Source organism: Panicum virgatum, chromosome 8N (genome assembly GCF_016808335.1).
Source record: "Panicum virgatum strain AP13 chromosome 8N, P.virgatum_v5, whole genome shotgun sequence".
In the NCBI taxonomy this organism is placed as follows: Eukaryota; Viridiplantae; Streptophyta; class Magnoliopsida; order Poales; family Poaceae; genus Panicum; species Panicum virgatum.
The window spans coordinates 694743-713333 of NC_053152.1; the positions used below are offsets into that span (position 1 = coordinate 694743).

Consider the following 18591-nt stretch of genomic DNA (forward strand, 5'->3'; position numbering starts at 1 on the left):
TCCTCCAATGCATAATTTCATTGCACAATTTTATAAATAAGCTATCACATTAACGATCAAATGTGTCATGTGACCAATAAAACTTGTTGAATGTGTGTAGATAAAACTCAAACCCTCTCAATAGAGTTTCATTGTAGTTTCATAGTTCTTGGTAATTATGTACACCAAGTTTCATTACCGTGAAACTCTATTTTTCTTTTTCTTTTTAAATTACATGTCATGAAATCACTTTTACCTATATGGCATGTTATTTAATGAAGATGAAATACTTGCACTGAGAATGGTCTCACAGATTGTGAGTTTGTAGGGCTGTAGGCACAGGACAAGACGGCCTGGTGACACTGTGAAGCTAGATGCACAACAACCTAAACCCAACATGCCTGTTAATTGCTAGTAGTATGAATCACTGCAAATTGCTGCACCCACTACGGGTTGGTCGGTGGCCTCCTCCAATGAGGGGAGCTGCTCGAACGCCGACGGATCCAACCCGGCCGCGCAACCGTCACACAGGATGTCCAGCAGCAGCCCCGGCGCCCGCGCGAGATGGCCGCCGCCACGCAGACGCAGGGCGCCGACCAGCTCCGACAGCGCCGGCGCGTCCCACCGCAGGCCCCGCCTGGCCGCCTCCCGCGCCACCTCCCTCGCGGCGTCCGTGTCCCCAGCGGCCACGCACCCGGCCACCACGACGCCGAACGTCGTCACGCCGGGCGGGCACCCCGCGCGCTCCATGCACCCCAGCATCCGGCGCGCGCCGGCCAGGTCGCCCTTGTCGCACAGCGCGCCGACGTAGACGTCGTAGACGCGCGCGCCCGGCACGAGCCCCCGCAGGAGCATTTCGTCGAACGCCTCCTCGACGGCGTCGAACGATCTGTTCTCGCGGAAGGCGCGGAGCACTCGCTCGAACTCCAGGATGCCCGGGCGCACCCCGTCGGCGTCCATCTGCTTCGCCACGACCCCGTACGCCTCGGCCGCCAGCCCCTCCCGGAGGAGCGCGTCGACGACGGCGTGGTGGTCCGGCCCGCTGGGCGAGACGCCCCACCGGCGCATGTCATCCAGAAACGCTAGCGCGTCCCGAGCGGGGGCGCAGCGGCAGAGCGAGGCGAGGACCGCGCGGCAGTGGCGCTCGTCCGGGTCGAGCAGGAGGCCGGGCATGCATCGCAGGAGCTCGACGGCGGCGGCGGGTCGCTGGGCGCGGCACAGCGCGAAGGTGAGGATGCGGAAGGTGGTGGCGTCCGGGGCGGCGTGCGGCGCGGCGCGGAGGAGGACGGAGGGGGCGACGCGGAGGAACGCCGGGGAAGAGCAGAGCGCGGCGAGGAGGGAGTTGAGGGCGCGGGTGTTGCAGCACGCGGTGAAGAGGGTGGCGGCGGCGGCGAAGCGGCCATGGCGAGCGAGGGTCACCAGCAAGCGGTGGTGGTGGTGGCCTGTGGTGGCTTCCGGCGACGCTACGACGTGGCTGCTCGCGCTCATCTTCGCTTGTGCAGGAGGGGATTATTTGGGGGGCCACGCCAATCTCCTCCCCTGCAACAATTGATGGGAAGCCACGCGCACAGATCTTGCAGCTTCTGGACCGGCCATGGCGAAGGACGTGCGGGTGCGGCCGGCGGCCAGCTCCTGCGATTGGAGCGCTGCCTCTGTTCCCTGGTGAAAAGGAGCATCTGTTTTACTGCAGTCATCAACCAACACATGATGATTCTCAATTGCTACATTATACCTTGGTTTACCCCCACTCCAAATCCAATCCAATGCCCCGACTACAACACTGCGTTCGTCAGGCTGGAGCTGGAACCGTGTGAGAGAAAAATACTGTTGGGCTGGCTGGAGCCGGTGGCTAGAGTGGTGTGAGAGAAAAATACTGTTGGGCTAGAGCTGGCTGCCGAACAGAATGGTGGTTGTAATCGGAACACATCTAGACATAAGACATCCCCCACCCCCTCAATTGCTGACAAAACGAGAAGATGACGCCAAGCCTTTTCTTTCTGTTCCTGATGGCCCGATGCCAATGAGCAGGCAGTTTTGGTGATCACTCATCAAGAATCGAGAGATACAAATATCCACCTTTCAATCAGTCCACTCCAGGCTCCGCTCCAGTGATCATCACAGATAAGCACTAGCTCCATGTATACCACAAAGGCCTCAGGCCTTCAACAGCCCAATCAGCCGCGCATGCTTCTTTTACTTCCTTTCACTTCAGGAATCAATAAAATTACACCCAAGGAAAACACATCTTCGCACACATTACACTGGCTCAAGACCTGACAACTGTACAAACACGATTCGTATTTACAAATGGGCAATCTGTCCAGTGCTTACAATGCAAGAGGCTCGGGGACATGGATCCATTCATTCAAGCCATACTAACCCCATCTAGTGCTATATTAGCTGGACAAATGCATCTATCTATTCAACAACATCCATCTATGAATACAGGAGACGTGCATCCATTCTATTTCCACCTGGGCCCATATGCACAACCTCACTAGCCCAGACAGCAGCAGCAGCAGCAGCCCCTACCACACCTGATTTATGGTATCAAGTATCAACCATCTCCAAACCTTTACAGTTGGTAAAAGCAAAGGTTCGGACAACCTGAATGCGGTGACTATTTACATTTCGGTTAACCTAGGTATGATTAATTTATTTGGGGGGGAGCCTCCAAGTTCAATGACAGGACCAGGTAGGGGTTCACAAACCTTCTTACCTTCTGCAAGGAGGCTAATGAATCTTGGCTTCGATGTATCTTACAAACTGCACACGTCGCCCGACAGGCCATATGAACCGAGAGCCCCGGTCATATACCACCATGTTGTCGATGACCGGGCTTCGCATCATCTTGGATCTTGTAGCTGGACCTTGGTGTGGACCCATTGCTTGGCCAAAAAGACAAGGCCTACTGGTTGCATCGTTGATGCATGTCAAGGGATGTCGACCTCATCTTACTTGTAATTTTCCTCGGCGTAGATAGAGACAAGAGCATTATCACCAGCACCAGCGGCCAAGAGTGATTTGTACGGGTGGAAAGAAAGGCAGTTTACACTGCCTATTCTTTGGCCCATAAATGATGGCTGGTAGCGAATTATCGTCAACTGCTCTCCTTCAAGACTGAACACTTTAATCATCTGCTTGGCTGAGCCACTAGCAACAACTGGGGCATGCCGATGAACAGCTAAAGCAGTAAGTGAACCCCTGTGTGCCTCAATAGTCAGGTAGGGTTCTGCTGCCCTTCTAACATCGAGAAACTGAATGTCTCCAGCTTGAGATGCACTTACAATCTGTGATACCATAGATGATAGAAAAGGGAGCCTTGTAAAGCATTGAGCAAGCCCACAGTTGCTTCAACAGCTGAGAATAAAAAACATAGGAATGCAAAGAAGTGGTAGTACATACCTTGTATGGATCAAACCCAGGCTGAAACCCTATGCCCACAACCTTTTCCGTTCTTGGGGCATGTGGCCTTGCCATATAGATCAGCCTACAGTATAGGAAAAGAATATTCAGAATAAAAAAATGATACAGGTTGACAAAAATGAGGAAGGAAGACATTGGATAGGGCATATATAACATTTGCATGGTATGCTGGCAAGAGGACAAAGGATGTAGATACTACTGTACTTACCTATCAGGAGAGCGAACATCAAATATCCTTACAGAACCATCAACAAAACCAGCAGCCAAGTGTCCAGAGCGGACCTGAGATGCAGACTGAAACAGAAGCAACAAGCAAAGGTCATGCTCAAGAACAGACGATGCAAACAAGATTAACATAAAACTTGCTACAATAGCAAGAATTAGATACTTAAAGCAATCAAACAGAAAATTTCATGTGTATGGAATCAAAATACATGTGTTCTTGAGAACTTTCAATCAGCGGCGGACCCAGGGATCGAAAGGAGCCTGGGCCAAGCTTAAGACAATTCTATTACCATCTCCAGTAGAAGAAGATTGCGACCACAACCGATCATATTTGAACCGCTAGCTATTGAAACTGATTCTAGTTATTGGCCCTCTTTTAATTTTCTGGTCTCTAGTGTTGATTTGAATACGCACATGCTGACTACTACTTGCCTTGCTTATCTCTAGTAGTGGCCAGCGCACAAAAGAACTTCAGACATACTTTTACCATTGTGATGTGCTAGCATTAGCTTGTTGCGCATATAGCAAGGGAGCCCGGGCGAGTGGCTAAGGTCACCGGGCCCTGGGTCCGCCGGTGCTTTCAACATGTTGTAGGAGAATAACAAGATGAGCTGATAAACCATTACACTGGAGCACAGTACTTATTTTTGTTAGTAAAAAACATAGTTTTTAGCCACAACAGGAGAAAATCCTTCGGAAAATTCCTATATTTGCCTCTTCTCACATTGTTCAACCTACTTGAGATAAGTTGACAATCATACAGAAAGCAACACCAAAAGCCACTTCCACTCATAAAACCTTGCAATTTCAACTGCACACAATTAGGAGTCTAGGAGGGTGCATGTGCATCAATATAGTGTACATCAACTCTTTTCTACTGCATGTATTTTGTTGTCAATATAACTATCAAATACAAACCCTGAATTATATGATACTGTGACTAGTAGTCAAATACAGGTACACGGTAATGTTGCAAGTTATTGATTAATATAGAACAGGAATATCAAGTAAACACGGACTCGCATATCTATGGTTATTTCCTCAGTAAGGAAGTGCAAGATAGCCTGCTCAAATAACATAAGGAAGTTACTTGAACTAATATTTGAATTGCTCATATAGCACATGGAAACAAGAACTTACCAGGGCAGAAATTGCACTGTCACCAGATGACTGAATGGTGCTGAGAAGTTGTTCCTTGTCAAGATCCCATACCAAGATGGAAGACATGTCACCAGATGCATACTATTGAACAACAAAAGGAAGCAAGTTCCTGTATTAGAACAGCCTACAGCACATAAAATAAAATTACAGAACCAATGGGAAAATCATACAATATTACCAGGCAACCAGATTGCTGCTGCCAATCGATCACAATACTGCGACCAGCAGCTCGATGACCCTGAACCGATGAGAAAGCAGTTACAAGTTTTTGTCCTCCCTTTTGAGTAAAATTTTTCCATATACGTACATTTCCATCACCTGCAACATGAAAATTAGATAATGCAATGCTAGAAGAAATAAGTATACAAGGAAAAGCATAGAGAAGGGAGGCATACTTGAGGCAGCTAAAAGCAAGCTCTCATCAAGCTCATTGATAAGCAAGAGTTTTGATAGCCCTCTGTCGGACAATTTATGGTTTTGAAAAGAGTTCACTGGTAGTGCATCATCGTAGTTCCACACTCTGACATGAGACAGAACTTTAGCACAACTGCAGTAGTGCATTTCAAGCACCAGCATCGTTAATTGAAATAACAATTTCACCTTATTTGTTCATTTTCATCAGCTGCGATGACGATTGGAGAAAATGGCAACAATAATGCTGCTTTTGTACCTGAATCAAACCTCGTATCCCAACTAGCAATTTGGCTTGTCATCTTGCAAGCTGCTATTCCAGGGCCCACAATAATAATAATAAAACAGATAAATAAGCAAGAATATCAATAAAAATAATGTAACGCAGACTAATGTAGGCCACATACATGATCGCTGGCACTTAGCAATGCAATCTAGTGCAATTTGTTCTCTCTCTTCTCTTCTAGCATGGGCTTCTTCGTTATCATCAGAACCAGATAAAAGTGGCCTAGAGAAGTGTCCACAACTCCAGTTGTAAATTGTTGATTGGGGAAGTATGCTTAGTTCAGCATTACTGGGAGCCGCAGCAGAGATAAGGCGATCAGCTAAGCCCTCAGGAGAATTCATAGGATGTGGTTTGAACTCCATTGAACATACTCGGCGTAATCCTGTAAGATAATCATGTTGAGGGGGGCTAACAGGAGGCGTCCTAAATGCAATTGAGAAGTTTCCTGCAAAATATTCAAAGACTCAATTCAATAATTATTGTCTTTCCCTGAACAACCAGTGCACAATATTGAGGTATTCTGACCTCAAGCACAGCAACGGAAGTGAGGGAGTAAAACTTACCAGAATTCATATCAAACCAGGAAGAAGAGCGTGCCATTCCAAAGTTTGATGGAGGTGCAGATGTCTCTCCTTGATGTGCACCTCCACTGTTAAATCTACTGTTTTTCATGACCACTTGCTCAACACCTATAAGGGACAGTGCTCTCCGGCCAATAGTTGCAATTCTTGGGTAAGGATCTTTAGCAACAGAACACATAGTTGATATATATTGAGAATAAATGACACTGTCAGCAGGCCTCGATCTAGTATAGCTGAGGCCACCATTACTTGCATTCTCTCTCAGTAATATGCCTGAATCAGAGTGTTGGGAAGAATCATCTGACTGGGGAGAGCCATGCATGATGCTACTTGTTGCAATCGGGCTGCTCGTAGAAACCCTTCCATCACGACCAGTGGCACTGCTATCAATGCCAACCCTTAGCACAGGACCAATATGAGAAGCAAGGCCACTGCTGCCTTGTCGAATGTTGTTGGGACTGTAGACATTGCTTGGACTACTTATATTGGCCAGTGATGGTGGTGACTTCAGCAATGAATTGGTTTGAGGTTTCCAATACTCAGCAGCAACAGATTTGAGATGCTTATTGTGACCCAATGCAAAACGAGTAAGCGCTGGAAAAACATCAGATCAACTCAAAAAGGTTAAAAAGAATTTCTATTTTCAACACAATAAAAGGGTGCCCTATAAAAACCGATATATTTTTTCTAATGCACATACCTATAGCAACCTCACATCTAACAAGGGGGCTACCATCTGAAGAGACCTGCAGAAGGCTTCGAACGACATTTATTTCAGCTTTTACTTTTTCATCGTCATCAGAATCATCATCAACACCATTTGATGATGTTGATCCCATATCCAGGAGATTCCCAAGTGCAAAAACAGCAGAAGCTCTGACCTGGCAATACCAAATATTTAATAAATATATTGTGAAGGAAGCAAATGAAAGAACAGATGAAATATGAAGGCATTGTACCTCAGGTTGTGGCTCCGATAACAAATAAATTAAAATTTCTGGTGCATTTGATTGCAGACCAAGTGACTGAGCCTCAGCAAAATCTTCCCAGAGTTTGCCAAGGCATAAACAAAGCCACTGCAAAAGCAAAGGCTCTGTCTGTGCATCATGGGGATTTTCAGGTTGCAGATGTCTCAGACAAACATCTATAAGACCTGCATGAATACAGGCCTCTTGACCTGTCCTATGCCCATCCACAATAACTGCTAAAACGAAAGCGGCCATTGCACGCTGCTCTGGGTAAGCATCCAAACTGTCAAGAAATCTGATAAAATATGTATGTCCTCCATCTTTAACCAAGTCAACCTGGCACGACTGCCATTTGGAGAAAAATACACAGGTTAAACACCTGATCCTTCCAATACAAATGAACTCCAAACAAGAGTGCATACCTTATCAAGAGAGAGAATTTTCGTCCATATGAAAACAAGAATTTGACGCAACTCCATTGCACTTGTTTGAAGCAGTTTGAGCACATAAGGAAATATTCCAACAGACAGGGCCTAAAACAATGAGGCGAAACGGTTTGGGCGCATCAGAATATAAATAACAAGCACTTGTAAAAAGGTACATGCAGAAGAGCTCAAGTACAAACCAAATCAACTGCCCATGGTCCCATGTCAAGAAATCTTCCAAGCAAAACAAGCGCTCTAAATCTATGCGATTGACTAAGCAGGACCTGCACAAAACTTATGTAAGAAAGAAAGAAATGGAAGAAAAGAAACATAGTAGATAGGATAATTTAAGGGAAAGCATTCGAAACATTTTACTAAACTAAAATTATAGAAGAGAAGAGAAGGGAAGGGAAATGAGGTACTTCTAAAGAGCTAACAGAGTTAAACTGGGTTTTACAAATGATATTGACTTTTACAAAACTGTAACATAAAAATGTCTTATCTTACCTGAAGAACTATAGGTAACTGTTCAGGGGGCTTCTTGTCCTGAGAACCATGATCAAGCCACACTTCAAAAGCCGTCAGTTGTTCCGTGAAAAAAGGGCTCGGCTGGTTTGAATTAGGAGACCAATTAATTGGCTATACTGAAGTGATTAACTGATTATATTCAAAAGGCAAAATAATAATGAACTGATGTATTTCTTAATAAAGGACTAAGTAACAAGTAGAAAACCTGAAACTCTGCATTTGGATCAGCAATTAACTGAGGAAGCTTGGAAAGGCAAATCTCAGCAGCCATGTCCCATGCGTCCCTGGGATTTCACAAGTTACAACATGCACAAAATAGCTAATGCAGAAACATAAGGACTAGTCAGGTTAGCTACCACATATGGTGTTGATGGGTCGGTGGTAACAACGGATAAGAAATTGGAGAACAATTTGCGGATCGCATGATTCTCTCAGCAAGCAAGAAGTTACGAAAGAGACTAGCAACCAGAAGATCTTGCCTGAATAGCTTTTGGAATAGACCTGCACAGTGAAACTTTATCATAAACCCAATGCAGCCAGACATTTACTTTAACTCAAATGATCTTCTCTGATTTTCTTTTTTCCCAAAAATATTATATATATCTCCTAGATGTCGTACCATGAGGAAGCACATTCCATGCAATAGTGTCTGTAATGGCAGTAAAAATCCAATTCAGTTCTCCAAGAAGAGTTTTACGGTCATTTTGCCTTCCAGGAATTTGGTCAATAAGAGAACGATCCATAGAACCACGGAGTAATGATCTCTTACAAAACCTACATAGTTTATAGGCATGCCCCCATGTAAGCACAAAATGCAAGGTAAAAGAGAGATATAGATATATATAGAGAGAGAGAGAGCGGGGGGGGGGGGGGGGGGGGGGGGACAAACCAGTGCAATGCCATCTTGATGGGTGTTGTGAGGCAAGCTGTAAACACATCAGCAGGAAATTCTGCACTCTGGGGAAGAGTTTGATGTGCTTCGCAGGCAGCAAGAAGAATGCAATCCTTCTGCGAAGATGAAGAGGAGCTAGAACTCCAGTCTAGGCGCTGAAGTAAACAAAAGTCACTACGTAAATTAGGCACTTCAGGAATAAGAACAAAACAGACACATAAATCATGATTACCTTCAACTCCAAGAATAATAAGAGAAATAAACTAATAAGCATACAGCATACCTCTAGAAAAGCTTTCACAATAATTCCAGCTGCTGAGCAGTCAAAAACATAAATGGAAGGTGTTTTTAGCCAAGAATCAAGATCAGTAATTGGAAGTGGAATATACTGTGTGTAACTCTGCAACAAATTACAAAAAAGACATTTCATGAAAGGCGCCTATGATAAGTACATGAAGCAATCAGTACAGTGTCTTAGTAACATTTACCTTGTTAAACACCCAAATCTCACCATTAGTTGTAGGCTTTGGTACACCATGGCCATTGTAATGGAAAAGGACTCTCTCTGATCTGGCATATTTGCGACAAGTATTACAAAGCTTTTTAACTTCCTCCACAGTTGGATCTAGCTGAAGCTTGTAACGAGCCTGCAAGCGACATTAGCATTTAGGACATGAAGATGCAAACAATCAACATCAAAATATAAAATACCACAGAAGTTAAACAGAGAAGATCCTCACCTTAGGTTGCCAGCGCTCATACTGTGAGTGCAATGTTTTTCCAATATTTTCAAGGGCCTTAGGAGGTGCCATAGAAAATGGATCTGAAATGAAAGAAACAAAAATCTATGAGCAGATCTCAAAGCAATTCATGAGGGAAATAACAGTATTTAAGTACAGAACTATCAACCAATCTGAATTCCCATGTCTAAAATCTAGTAAATAAATTTTCCAGTTTCTTGACAAATAATTTTTCAAGCACTACAAAGTTGTAATTCATCGACAACGAAACACCAGTTATACAATTTTCATCTCTGGGATTGGTACATAAAATGATCTAAAAACTATGGAGCAAAATAATGTCATATGGGAACAGTAGGTAGCAGACAGTTCATTGCTACAGTTATTTGGCATTGAGAAATGCAAAAGGTTTTTTTTTAAAAAACACAGTTTCAATCAGATGGTGAAAAACAGATCATTTTATAGTGGATCCTAACTTGCAGAACATATTCACATGGGGATGAGCTGAACTCCACAAACATCATAGGCGAAACAGATTTATCAGATGCAGATAACTGTATTTTTTTTCCTCAGCTAATAAGAAATTTGGAAATATACACTCAAATAAACATTTACCTATCCAGCACTCCATTCTTGCGCAAGGGGAGATTTTAATTACATCTGGTGGATCAACACTAATGTTTAAACATAATACAAGTGCAACACATCCTGTCTTCATCTGCAGAACTAAATTCATTAGTAAATGGCATGTAAACATGCGGACAACATAGAAAAAAACACGGAGAATCATCTCATAGACAGACAAAACAAAACATTAAATAGCTATAAATTCCATAATTACATAGTAATTTATGTTGCAGACCAGCACTCAAACCATCGCATGCCAGCTATACACACCCGATGTCCCATCTGATCTGGTGCTTCATGCAATTGCAATATGCACAATGTGGCATCCATTTTGTTGTATATGTAGGTATGTGGAGGCCACCATAATCATCACAACATTGACAGGACATGTTAGGCAAGTCCAGAGCAATACTGTTTACTTAATATCCAAAAACAGAATGGTCGAAACACTGGTAATCACCATGCTATGCTTAACTGGTCAATAAAATTAAGAATGGGCACGAGTCTGACGTCATAGCAGGCTACAATAATTTCCATTTTGTATTAATGATTATTAAAGCCAACCAGTGCGATACACCTCAGAAGCAGAAGATATTCAGCTGTAGGAAACAATAACGCACTCCACCGCATCACAATTGTCCTGCTTGCAACGTGTCATTACTTATTCCGTGACTTGAGAGGTCTCATCACATCTGGCAGCGCCACAGTTAAAATCTTTTTGGTAACGGAAATTTTGATTAACGATGTTGAGTTTGCAGATACTATATAATATAACGGCTTCGCCCGACTAGCCGCTGCCCCCTAATTTACCATTTTTATAAGCTCAATCAGTTAATTGGAAGCCTATGAATCCTCCCAAGCCGAAACGCACCCAATCCAGCAAATAATCAGGTATAATAGGAGAATCGGTAGAAAGCGCATCGGCATACTGGATCGCATCCATTACCCGGTCCTTTGGGCGCCACTTGGATACAAGGCCGCTGGTGGAGGGCCCGGCGGCGGCGGCCGCAGCCTCGTCGATCCCCTCGTGGCGCTGCTCGCACAGCACCACCACCTGGGGCGGGTACGCCACGGACGCCGGCTTCTCCACCTCGGCGGGCTCCAGCCCATTCCTGGGCTCCGGGCCGTTGGCGACGGGGAGGTCATCCGTGACGTGGTTGTGGTGGTGATTCGGCAGCGGCGCCGGGGGCGCGGCCGTCGATGGCGACGGCGACGGCGAGGACGAGGAGTGGACGAGCCTGGACGCCATGAGATCTCCCAATGCCATGGACGCTTGCTGTGTCTGCTGCTTATCCCCCTCAGCCGGCAGCCATGATGAGGTCGGGGAGCTTGGTCACCTACATGGATCGAATCCGGCCAGCGTGGCGAATCGGGAGGGGGCAGCCAGATGGTGAGTGGGCCGGGGAAGATTGGGCGGAGGTCGTTGGGGTGGGAGGGGTTTAGGGTTAGGGTTTGGACGCGTTTCAGCTGGAGGAGAGAGAAAGGGAGCCCAGGGCAGGGAGGGGGTGGGAGGCGGCGTCCCGGTGCGGTGCGGTGCGGGAGGATGCAGGCAGGCAGACCAGACGACGCGAGGGAGAGGCGAGCAGAGAGGTTGACCGAAACAACGAGCGACCAACTAACGCTATAGCTGAATTTGTCATCGCACTAAATTTATTCTCTTCCCACTTGCTCTATCCTTTCCATACTCGCCACTATCTGACGCTGCCATGATCTCAACCTCCTCTCGTGCCACTACTAAATTTATCATATAGTTTCCTTTAATCCTGAATTTCTCAAGTTTGGCTTTCTAAATTTTTAATACACTTGAAAGAACTCAGGATGAAGGCGGGACGGGTTGCGGCTGTCCGTCTGTTTTTTGCGGCAACCCGCATGTAAGCTTTGCGATGTTGAGTGCAGGTTGTGCGGCTGCTGTTTGCCGCTGCCTGTTTCTGCTGCCTACGTAGTCGTAGCCTACCCACTGCTCACCGGTAGCAAGGAGAAGCAAATCTCCATGCGACCATGCTTGCTTGTTCTCGATTTTTTTCCTTCTCAATTTTCCATCTCTTATTCAATTTTTAGGTACAAAACTGATCTTACTTTGTTAGGACAATTGGAAGATCTTACTCTCGCTAGCGACAGGAAGCTGAAATGCTTAATGGAGCTACTAGCGAAGCAGTGAACATCGACCTCTACCGTTTTCTAGGCTGTTAACTTAGGCATCGACTGGCATAGAGCACAGAGCAGCAAAAGATGGGAGGGGATTAGACTAACGGTGAAGCAGTCGTGCAGCCGTAGCCTTGATCTGAGTGGCAAGGACATGTCCCACGGGGAAGACGGGGTGTTTGAGATGAGCACAGAGCATATATATGAATCTGAGTGGTGGGCATCGCGGCACCGCTGGTGGGCAACGTGGGCAGACCCGCTCCAGATATGCGGGTTTGTCATACGGATTATGTGGGTTTGCAGCGTGGGCTTATCCAGCGGGTTTGCGGCACGACCCGCCCCACTTGCAACATGAGAAAGAACAATGGTAGGGTTGCTCGGATGATGAAACTATGACTAGTAATTACTCACAGATGAAAAATCTTGGGCCCTGTTTAGTTTCCAAAAAAAGTTTGCATAGTACCCGCCACATCAAATCTTCGGACACATGCATGAAACATTAAATGCAATTGAAAAATATAACTAATTACACAGTCTAACTTATTAGCACGAGATGAATCTTTTAAGCCTAATTAGTCCATGATTGGACATTATTTGTCAAGTAACAACAAAATGTGCTATAGTGACAAAACCCAAATTTTTTCAACACACCCTTATATTAAAAAAGAATGAAATGACCCACGAGGCACCAAATTGCTATGATATATCAGCACACACACCCACGAACACGCTATACATGGTCAATCAAGTTGAGCACTTGAGAAAAGATCTCAAAACCTTACCAATTCGATGAGGATCGTTTTTAGTCAACCTGACTGATGGATTTATTTAGTTAAAACAATGTGCAGATCCTTTGCCCCATGTACGCGGCACAGGCAATCGGATTCATCGATTTGATTTATTACTCAAAGAATTACCTCAAACAATCTGATTGGGGTAACATGCCAACCTTTCTAACAGCCTTTTCCATCCACCTTCTAGGTCACAGTTCACATGATAGGCAAGGATATTCATAAGCTTCTGCAACCAAACAAAAAACAAGTCTAGAAGCACTTTGAGCCCAACTCTCACTCAGCCAGCACTAGCCAAGTTCTACGATTACAGGATACATGCATTTAAGGGCAACACTAACACGTAGTGATACTCTCACTCATCTTTCATGGGCGTCTCATGCCTCCTTTTCTGTGCAACCTCTACAAGCAGGGTCAGCAGGGCTTCGCATACCTGCGACGCGTCCGCCTCATCACCAGGCTCTTCTTTCACCGAGGAATACACCATCCATGCATGGTCTAGCTTCCTCTCTGGCCGGACCACCACCGATCCAGGAACCTCAGCATCCTTCCTCGTCACAAGACCATCACTTTTCTCGCCATACCTTGCCACCAGAAGTTGAGAGCATGCTGCCATTGCAGCTGAAAGTGGCATTTTGACCGGTACCCTGGTGGAATTGCCATCCGCAGCAATCGGTAGCTCCAATTGCGCAACATGAGAAAGCGCGGTGAGCACACGAGGAGTGATGCTTGCCTCGGTGTGGAATGATACGATTGGAACCTCCTGAGGCAATGGATGTTGTCGCATGAATTCTTTCCTCCTTTCACAGGTCAGATCTTCTAGAGCCTGCACATCACCCTAACGATAACGCAACAAATGGACTTAACATAACTATCACTCATCATTAGGCAAGCTGGTTAGTGGCTGGAATGATCAAGGCATTAAATACCTTAAGCACTTTGGATACCAAGATCTCCATGATTTTACGCAACCTGACATAGTCACCAAGCTGCCCTTCTCGCAGGATATCTGAAGCAATTGGGCTTCCTCCATATGGACTTTAACTGATTAGGTGCTTTTACCATACATTCAATGTCAGAGGTATGAGAACTTTAACTGATTGTTGACTTGTTATAGGCATATCTTATGATACTACAAGTCTAATTAATCTGACCTCTTTATGCAGAGTGCCTATGCACTAATGCTGTGTAGCATATTCCTCTTCCTCGGGCACTTGAGCATTGCTCTTATTGGAGCACCCTTTTACCCAACCTATAATTATTTGTCCTTATCTTCCTTTTTTTTTATGATGCTCCTTCTCTGGAGACTGAAAGTGATCGGGTGCTCTAGCCTAAGAGGGGGAGGGGGTGAATTAGGCACTAATAAAAACTTAGACCTATGGCTCCAACTAGTTTGCACAAAACTTAAACTAAAACATGCTATCTATATGTGCAACTAGGTTGTTCTAGTGTGAAAACCCCTATCCCGAAAGAGTTTAGCAACCTATAGCCTTTCCTATCAAGAAACTATTCTATGAAAGTATTAGCACACAAATTGCTAGTATGTAATGCGGAAGCTTAAAGAGCGGGATAGGAGATAACAAACTCTTGACGCGAGTGTTTATCCCGTGGTTCGGTTAGCCACAAAGGCACACCTACATCCACATTGTTGTAGCACTCACTAAGAGTATTGCTACTCGGCACCAAGTCTCTTCTGTGAACACAATCACGGTCACCTTGGCCCCGGGTTCCACTAAGGAGCTTCTCCACAAAGGATGGGGGTCTCCACGTCCCCCGCACAAAGATGTCGTCGCCGCTCCACACCAAGTCGGAGGGTCGATGACGTTGCCGGTGAGCTTCACGCTCCAAGGTGCCGGCGCACCAAGCTCTTGTTTTGGTTCGCTAATGAACCACAGCACAAAGGCTTGAAGCCTTGCAATCTCACTCACTAAGAGCTAATCCTTTACATAACACTCTCAAAGTGTGCTAAGGGCTAAGGATATGATCTTGATGCTTTTGTATGGCTTGGAGATGTTCTTGGGTGTGTGTGGGATGTCCAGCAACTCCAGCAAGCTTCAAATGGCCGGGGTGAGGCGTATATATAGGCCACCAAGTCTTGTAGCCATTGCTCCAACGGTCAGCAGAAAATCTGCGTATCACCGGATGAACCGATGCCTCTGGCGGGGTAGCGTCGGTTCTTCTGGTCACTCATAACCCGAAGTAGCCGTTGAACTTCTGACAGCTGACGCGGTGATCACCGGTTGAACCGATGCTTTGTACCGATGCATCACCGGTTCATCCGGTGCTTAAGAATCTTCTCCTGGGCGCTGACGTCATTGCACCGACGCAATACTCCGATGCACCATCGGTTGAACCGGTGCTGAAGAAACTTCTCCTGGACATTTGACATCGTCTCTGGTACACAGTACGCCCAATGCACCGATGCCCTTTCTTGGACCGTCGGTTCAACCGGTGCCTATATGCTGACTTGGCTTCGATTCTCTTCTGCACCAAATATCATAGCGTCGGGCCTTGCTACGCCTATCTTCTCTTTCTTTTTGTCATCACTTGAACCTAAAAGCCTGAGAATGGTCATCTTAACAATCATATTAGTCCAAGTGTTGTGTTGTCATTCGATCACCAAAATCACTCGAAATGACATAAATAGTGCCATGTTCGTTTCAGAGACTTTCAACTTAAATGTGAGTTGCCATTCGTACTACTATGATATTAGTATCTATGGTGGAAACATGGCTTAATTCTGTCCTTTTGTATCACAGGTATGGCAGCGATACATGAAGAATGTTTCAATTTTTGTAGCAGATGCAAGAACTGCAGCATCACAAGCTTAGGAGCGTGAGTATCACAGGATTCAGCTCTGCGAAGAGCTTGGTTGAGTTGACATGCCATTTTCTCAAGAGTATAACCTTGCTTGAGTGCTTGACATTGGAGGCCCCTTAGAGTTGTGTCAGGTGCTCTGATCCTGCCAACAAATCTGGTAAATGCTCCCCATTGGCTTTGGATATTCTCATGGAAGGTCACAGAGCGGTCATGGCTATCAGAAAGTGCACCTCCAAGATGCAAGTTTTTTATTTGGTTGGCATCGCTGAATCAATGTTGGACAACGGATAGATTGGCTCGTCGAGGGCTGGACCATCCAGATCATTGCCCTCTCTGTGACCAAGAGGATGAAACAATTCAACACATTCTGACCTCCTGTGTGTTTGCCAGGGAAATCTGGTTCAGGGTGCTGTCTTTGGTTGGTTTACAACAATTTACACCATCCCAGGATGATCTGGTGTTTCAAGAATGGTGGCGGCTTGCACTCACAAGAGTTTTAGAACAGCAACAGAAGGGATTCAATTCTTTAGTAATCCTAGTGGCGTGGTGGTTGTGGAAACACCGTAATGCTTGTGTTTTTGATAGAACCCCCCCCCCCCCATAGTGTCCCTAAAATCCTCCAAGATATCAAAGAGGAGGCCAACCTCTGGTGTATGGCTGGTGCCTTAGGGTTGAGTGCTGTCTGGCCATGAATGTTTTGGGTGTCTAGGTCGTTCTTTGGTCGTGTTTTTGTAACAGGTGATTAGTTTGTCTTGGTCGCCACCATAGTGGCGGTTTGTATCGGTCCTTTTGGACCTTCCTTCCTCTTTCTTAATATAATGATGCGCAGTTCTCTTGCGCGTTCGAGAAAAAAATGGCTATCAGAAAGTATATTGAACCTAGGGTCCCCTCCACAGTGAAGCTACATGGTTTGGAGCCTTGCAGCTGCCATGCTATTTGAACTTTACAATTTTGATGCCGTATCAATATCATAATTATTAGACGTTCAGTTATGTATATTTTTAAAAATTAAATCAGCAGTGTTCATTGCTCAGTAGTCAGTATTTTTTTATCAGACTCAGTGGTCAGTATTAATATACCATGCGCTTGCACTTGTTGTGCCGTCTCCTGGCTTTGGAGAAATAGTTGAGGCGGTGAATGAATAGTTAGTTCGTTTGGGGCCTAGCGGGCTGGAGGTCCAGGCCTTCTTCTGTTGTTGCGAGTGAGCCTCCTTGGTGGGCTGGGCCTTAGCGTGTCCTCCTCATGGCGGTTTTTTATTTTTATTTTTTTTATTTTTGTTTTCGAAATTTACAGGAATATACCCCGGCCGCCCCGCTGCCGGGCGGCCGGGACCTGGTCGCCCCGCTGCCGGGCGGCAGGGGCTTTTGTGCAAAAAATTTTGCGAAAATATTTGCGCGCATGTCTTTGGGGCCGGTCGCCCGGCTGCAGGGCGACCGGATCTCCCACCCTTATATAAGGGTTGGCTGGTCCCCCCACCCCTCATTTGCATCACTAAAATTTCAGAAACCAAGAAAAAAGAGGGAGGGAGGGAGAGAGGCGAAGCCCTGCCGGATTTTCGAGCCGGCGACTGCAGGTAACCAAAATTCTTCTACGCTTTACAAATAGATTATGTTGTAATTATTTTTGTTGAAACAGTAGATTAGCAATCAATTTAATTATTATTAGGAGTGATTAGTGGTACATTTAGGTGCAATTACTTGTAATGATTAGCGTTGATACAATATATTTAGTGTTATATTAAGTATTAGAAAGTACTAGAAAATTGTTAGAGAAGTATTAAAAAGTCTTAAAAATTGGAAGATAATATTAAAAAAATTTAGAAAATGTTAGAAAGTATTTTGTTGAAACAGTAGTTTAGCAATCAGTTTAATTATTATTATGAGTGATTAGTGGTACATTTAGGTGTAGTTACTGATAATGATTAGCGTTGATATAGTATATTAGCAATCTGATTGCTCACTTGTGATTGCCAGGGCTCAACACCATGGCATCCTCAGGATCCACCTACATTCCATGGAGTAAGGTGACGGAAACAGTCCCCCAAGGAGTCCAGGTGCCTATGTGTTTTTGCGGATCCTTATGCAAACTAATGAAATCAAGGGTTTTGGGGGACGACTTTGGCAAGAGGTTCTTCATGTGCGAGAATTACGAGTACGACCCGCCCAAGCATTACGGTAAGGACCGAGCAAAGGTACTACAAAACACTATCAGAGTTTGTCACTTTTAGATCTAGTAATGACTTCTAACATGATTTGGGGAAAGACTCCACCGTCTCTATGTGATTTCGTGCAGTGGTTAGACACCAAGCAATCTTAGCAGGATAAGTACCACATGGAGCGTCAAGCAAGGTGGGCTGCACAAAGGTGGCAACGAATGCTGCATGAAGAACAGATGGAAGAGAAGCGCAAGAAAAACCAGGAAGAGATTCAGAAGAGGATTGCAGAAGTGGAACGTCAGAAGGCAGAGGAACGTGAAGCTGATAGGGAGAGGAAGCGAGAGAGGGCCCGCCGTGCTAAGGAAGCAGGGTCTGAAGCTATTAGGAAGGGAAAATATCCCCGGTGCACTCAGTAAATGTCACAGAACAGTCCA

General features: G+C 45.4%; 3 protein-coding genes across 7 annotated transcripts; all 3 read right to left on the minus strand.

The window, feature by feature from the left end:
* Positions 1-101: 101 nt before the first annotated feature.
* Positions 102-2023, minus strand: LOC120686351 (pentatricopeptide repeat-containing protein At2g38420, mitochondrial-like). Its single transcript, XM_039968551.1, has one exon. The coding sequence runs from the start codon at positions 1465-1467 to the stop codon at positions 391-393; it is 1077 nt and encodes a 358-aa protein (XP_039824485.1). The 5' UTR covers positions 1468-2023; the 3' UTR covers positions 102-390.
* A 132-nt stretch (positions 2024-2155) lies between these two features.
* On the minus strand, positions 2156-11911 carry LOC120686349 (regulatory-associated protein of TOR 1-like). 5 transcript variants are annotated; one of them, XM_039968550.1, is made up of 23 exons: positions 11196-11911; positions 10238-10340; positions 9623-9705; positions 9371-9529; positions 9166-9282; positions 8880-9037; positions 8610-8764; positions 8347-8491; positions 8196-8274; positions 7970-8071; positions 7663-7746; positions 7460-7570; positions 7029-7382; positions 6770-6950; positions 6052-6663; positions 5610-5933; positions 5392-5512; positions 5187-5311; positions 4970-5109; positions 4771-4872; positions 3614-3699; positions 3385-3469; positions 2156-3269 (listed from the first exon to the last, which is right to left on the minus strand). In XM_039968550.1, the coding sequence occupies exons 1-23, from the start codon at positions 11514-11516 to the stop codon at positions 2934-2936; spliced, it is 4083 nt and encodes a 1360-aa protein (XP_039824484.1). In that variant the 5' UTR covers positions 11517-11911; the 3' UTR covers positions 2156-2933. The 5 variants fall into 5 exon arrangements, 4 of the variants coding, with proteins under 4 accessions (XP_039824484.1, XP_039824483.1, XP_039824482.1 ...); XM_039968549.1 differs by having other exon boundaries at positions 5392-5515; positions 11196-11825; XR_005680145.1 differs by having other exon boundaries at positions 2204-2516; positions 2699-3269; positions 5392-5515; positions 6770-7382; positions 11196-11769.
* A 1435-nt stretch (positions 11912-13346) lies between these two features.
* On the minus strand, positions 13347-14231 carry LOC120685889. Its single transcript, XM_039968008.1, has 2 exons — positions 14112-14231; positions 13347-14020 (listed from the first exon to the last, which is right to left on the minus strand). Exons 1-2 carry the CDS (start codon positions 14139-14141, stop codon positions 13538-13540), a joined length of 513 nt encoding a protein of 170 aa, XP_039823942.1. The 5' UTR covers positions 14142-14231; the 3' UTR covers positions 13347-13537.
* Between the last annotated feature and the right edge of the window lie 4360 nt (positions 14232-18591).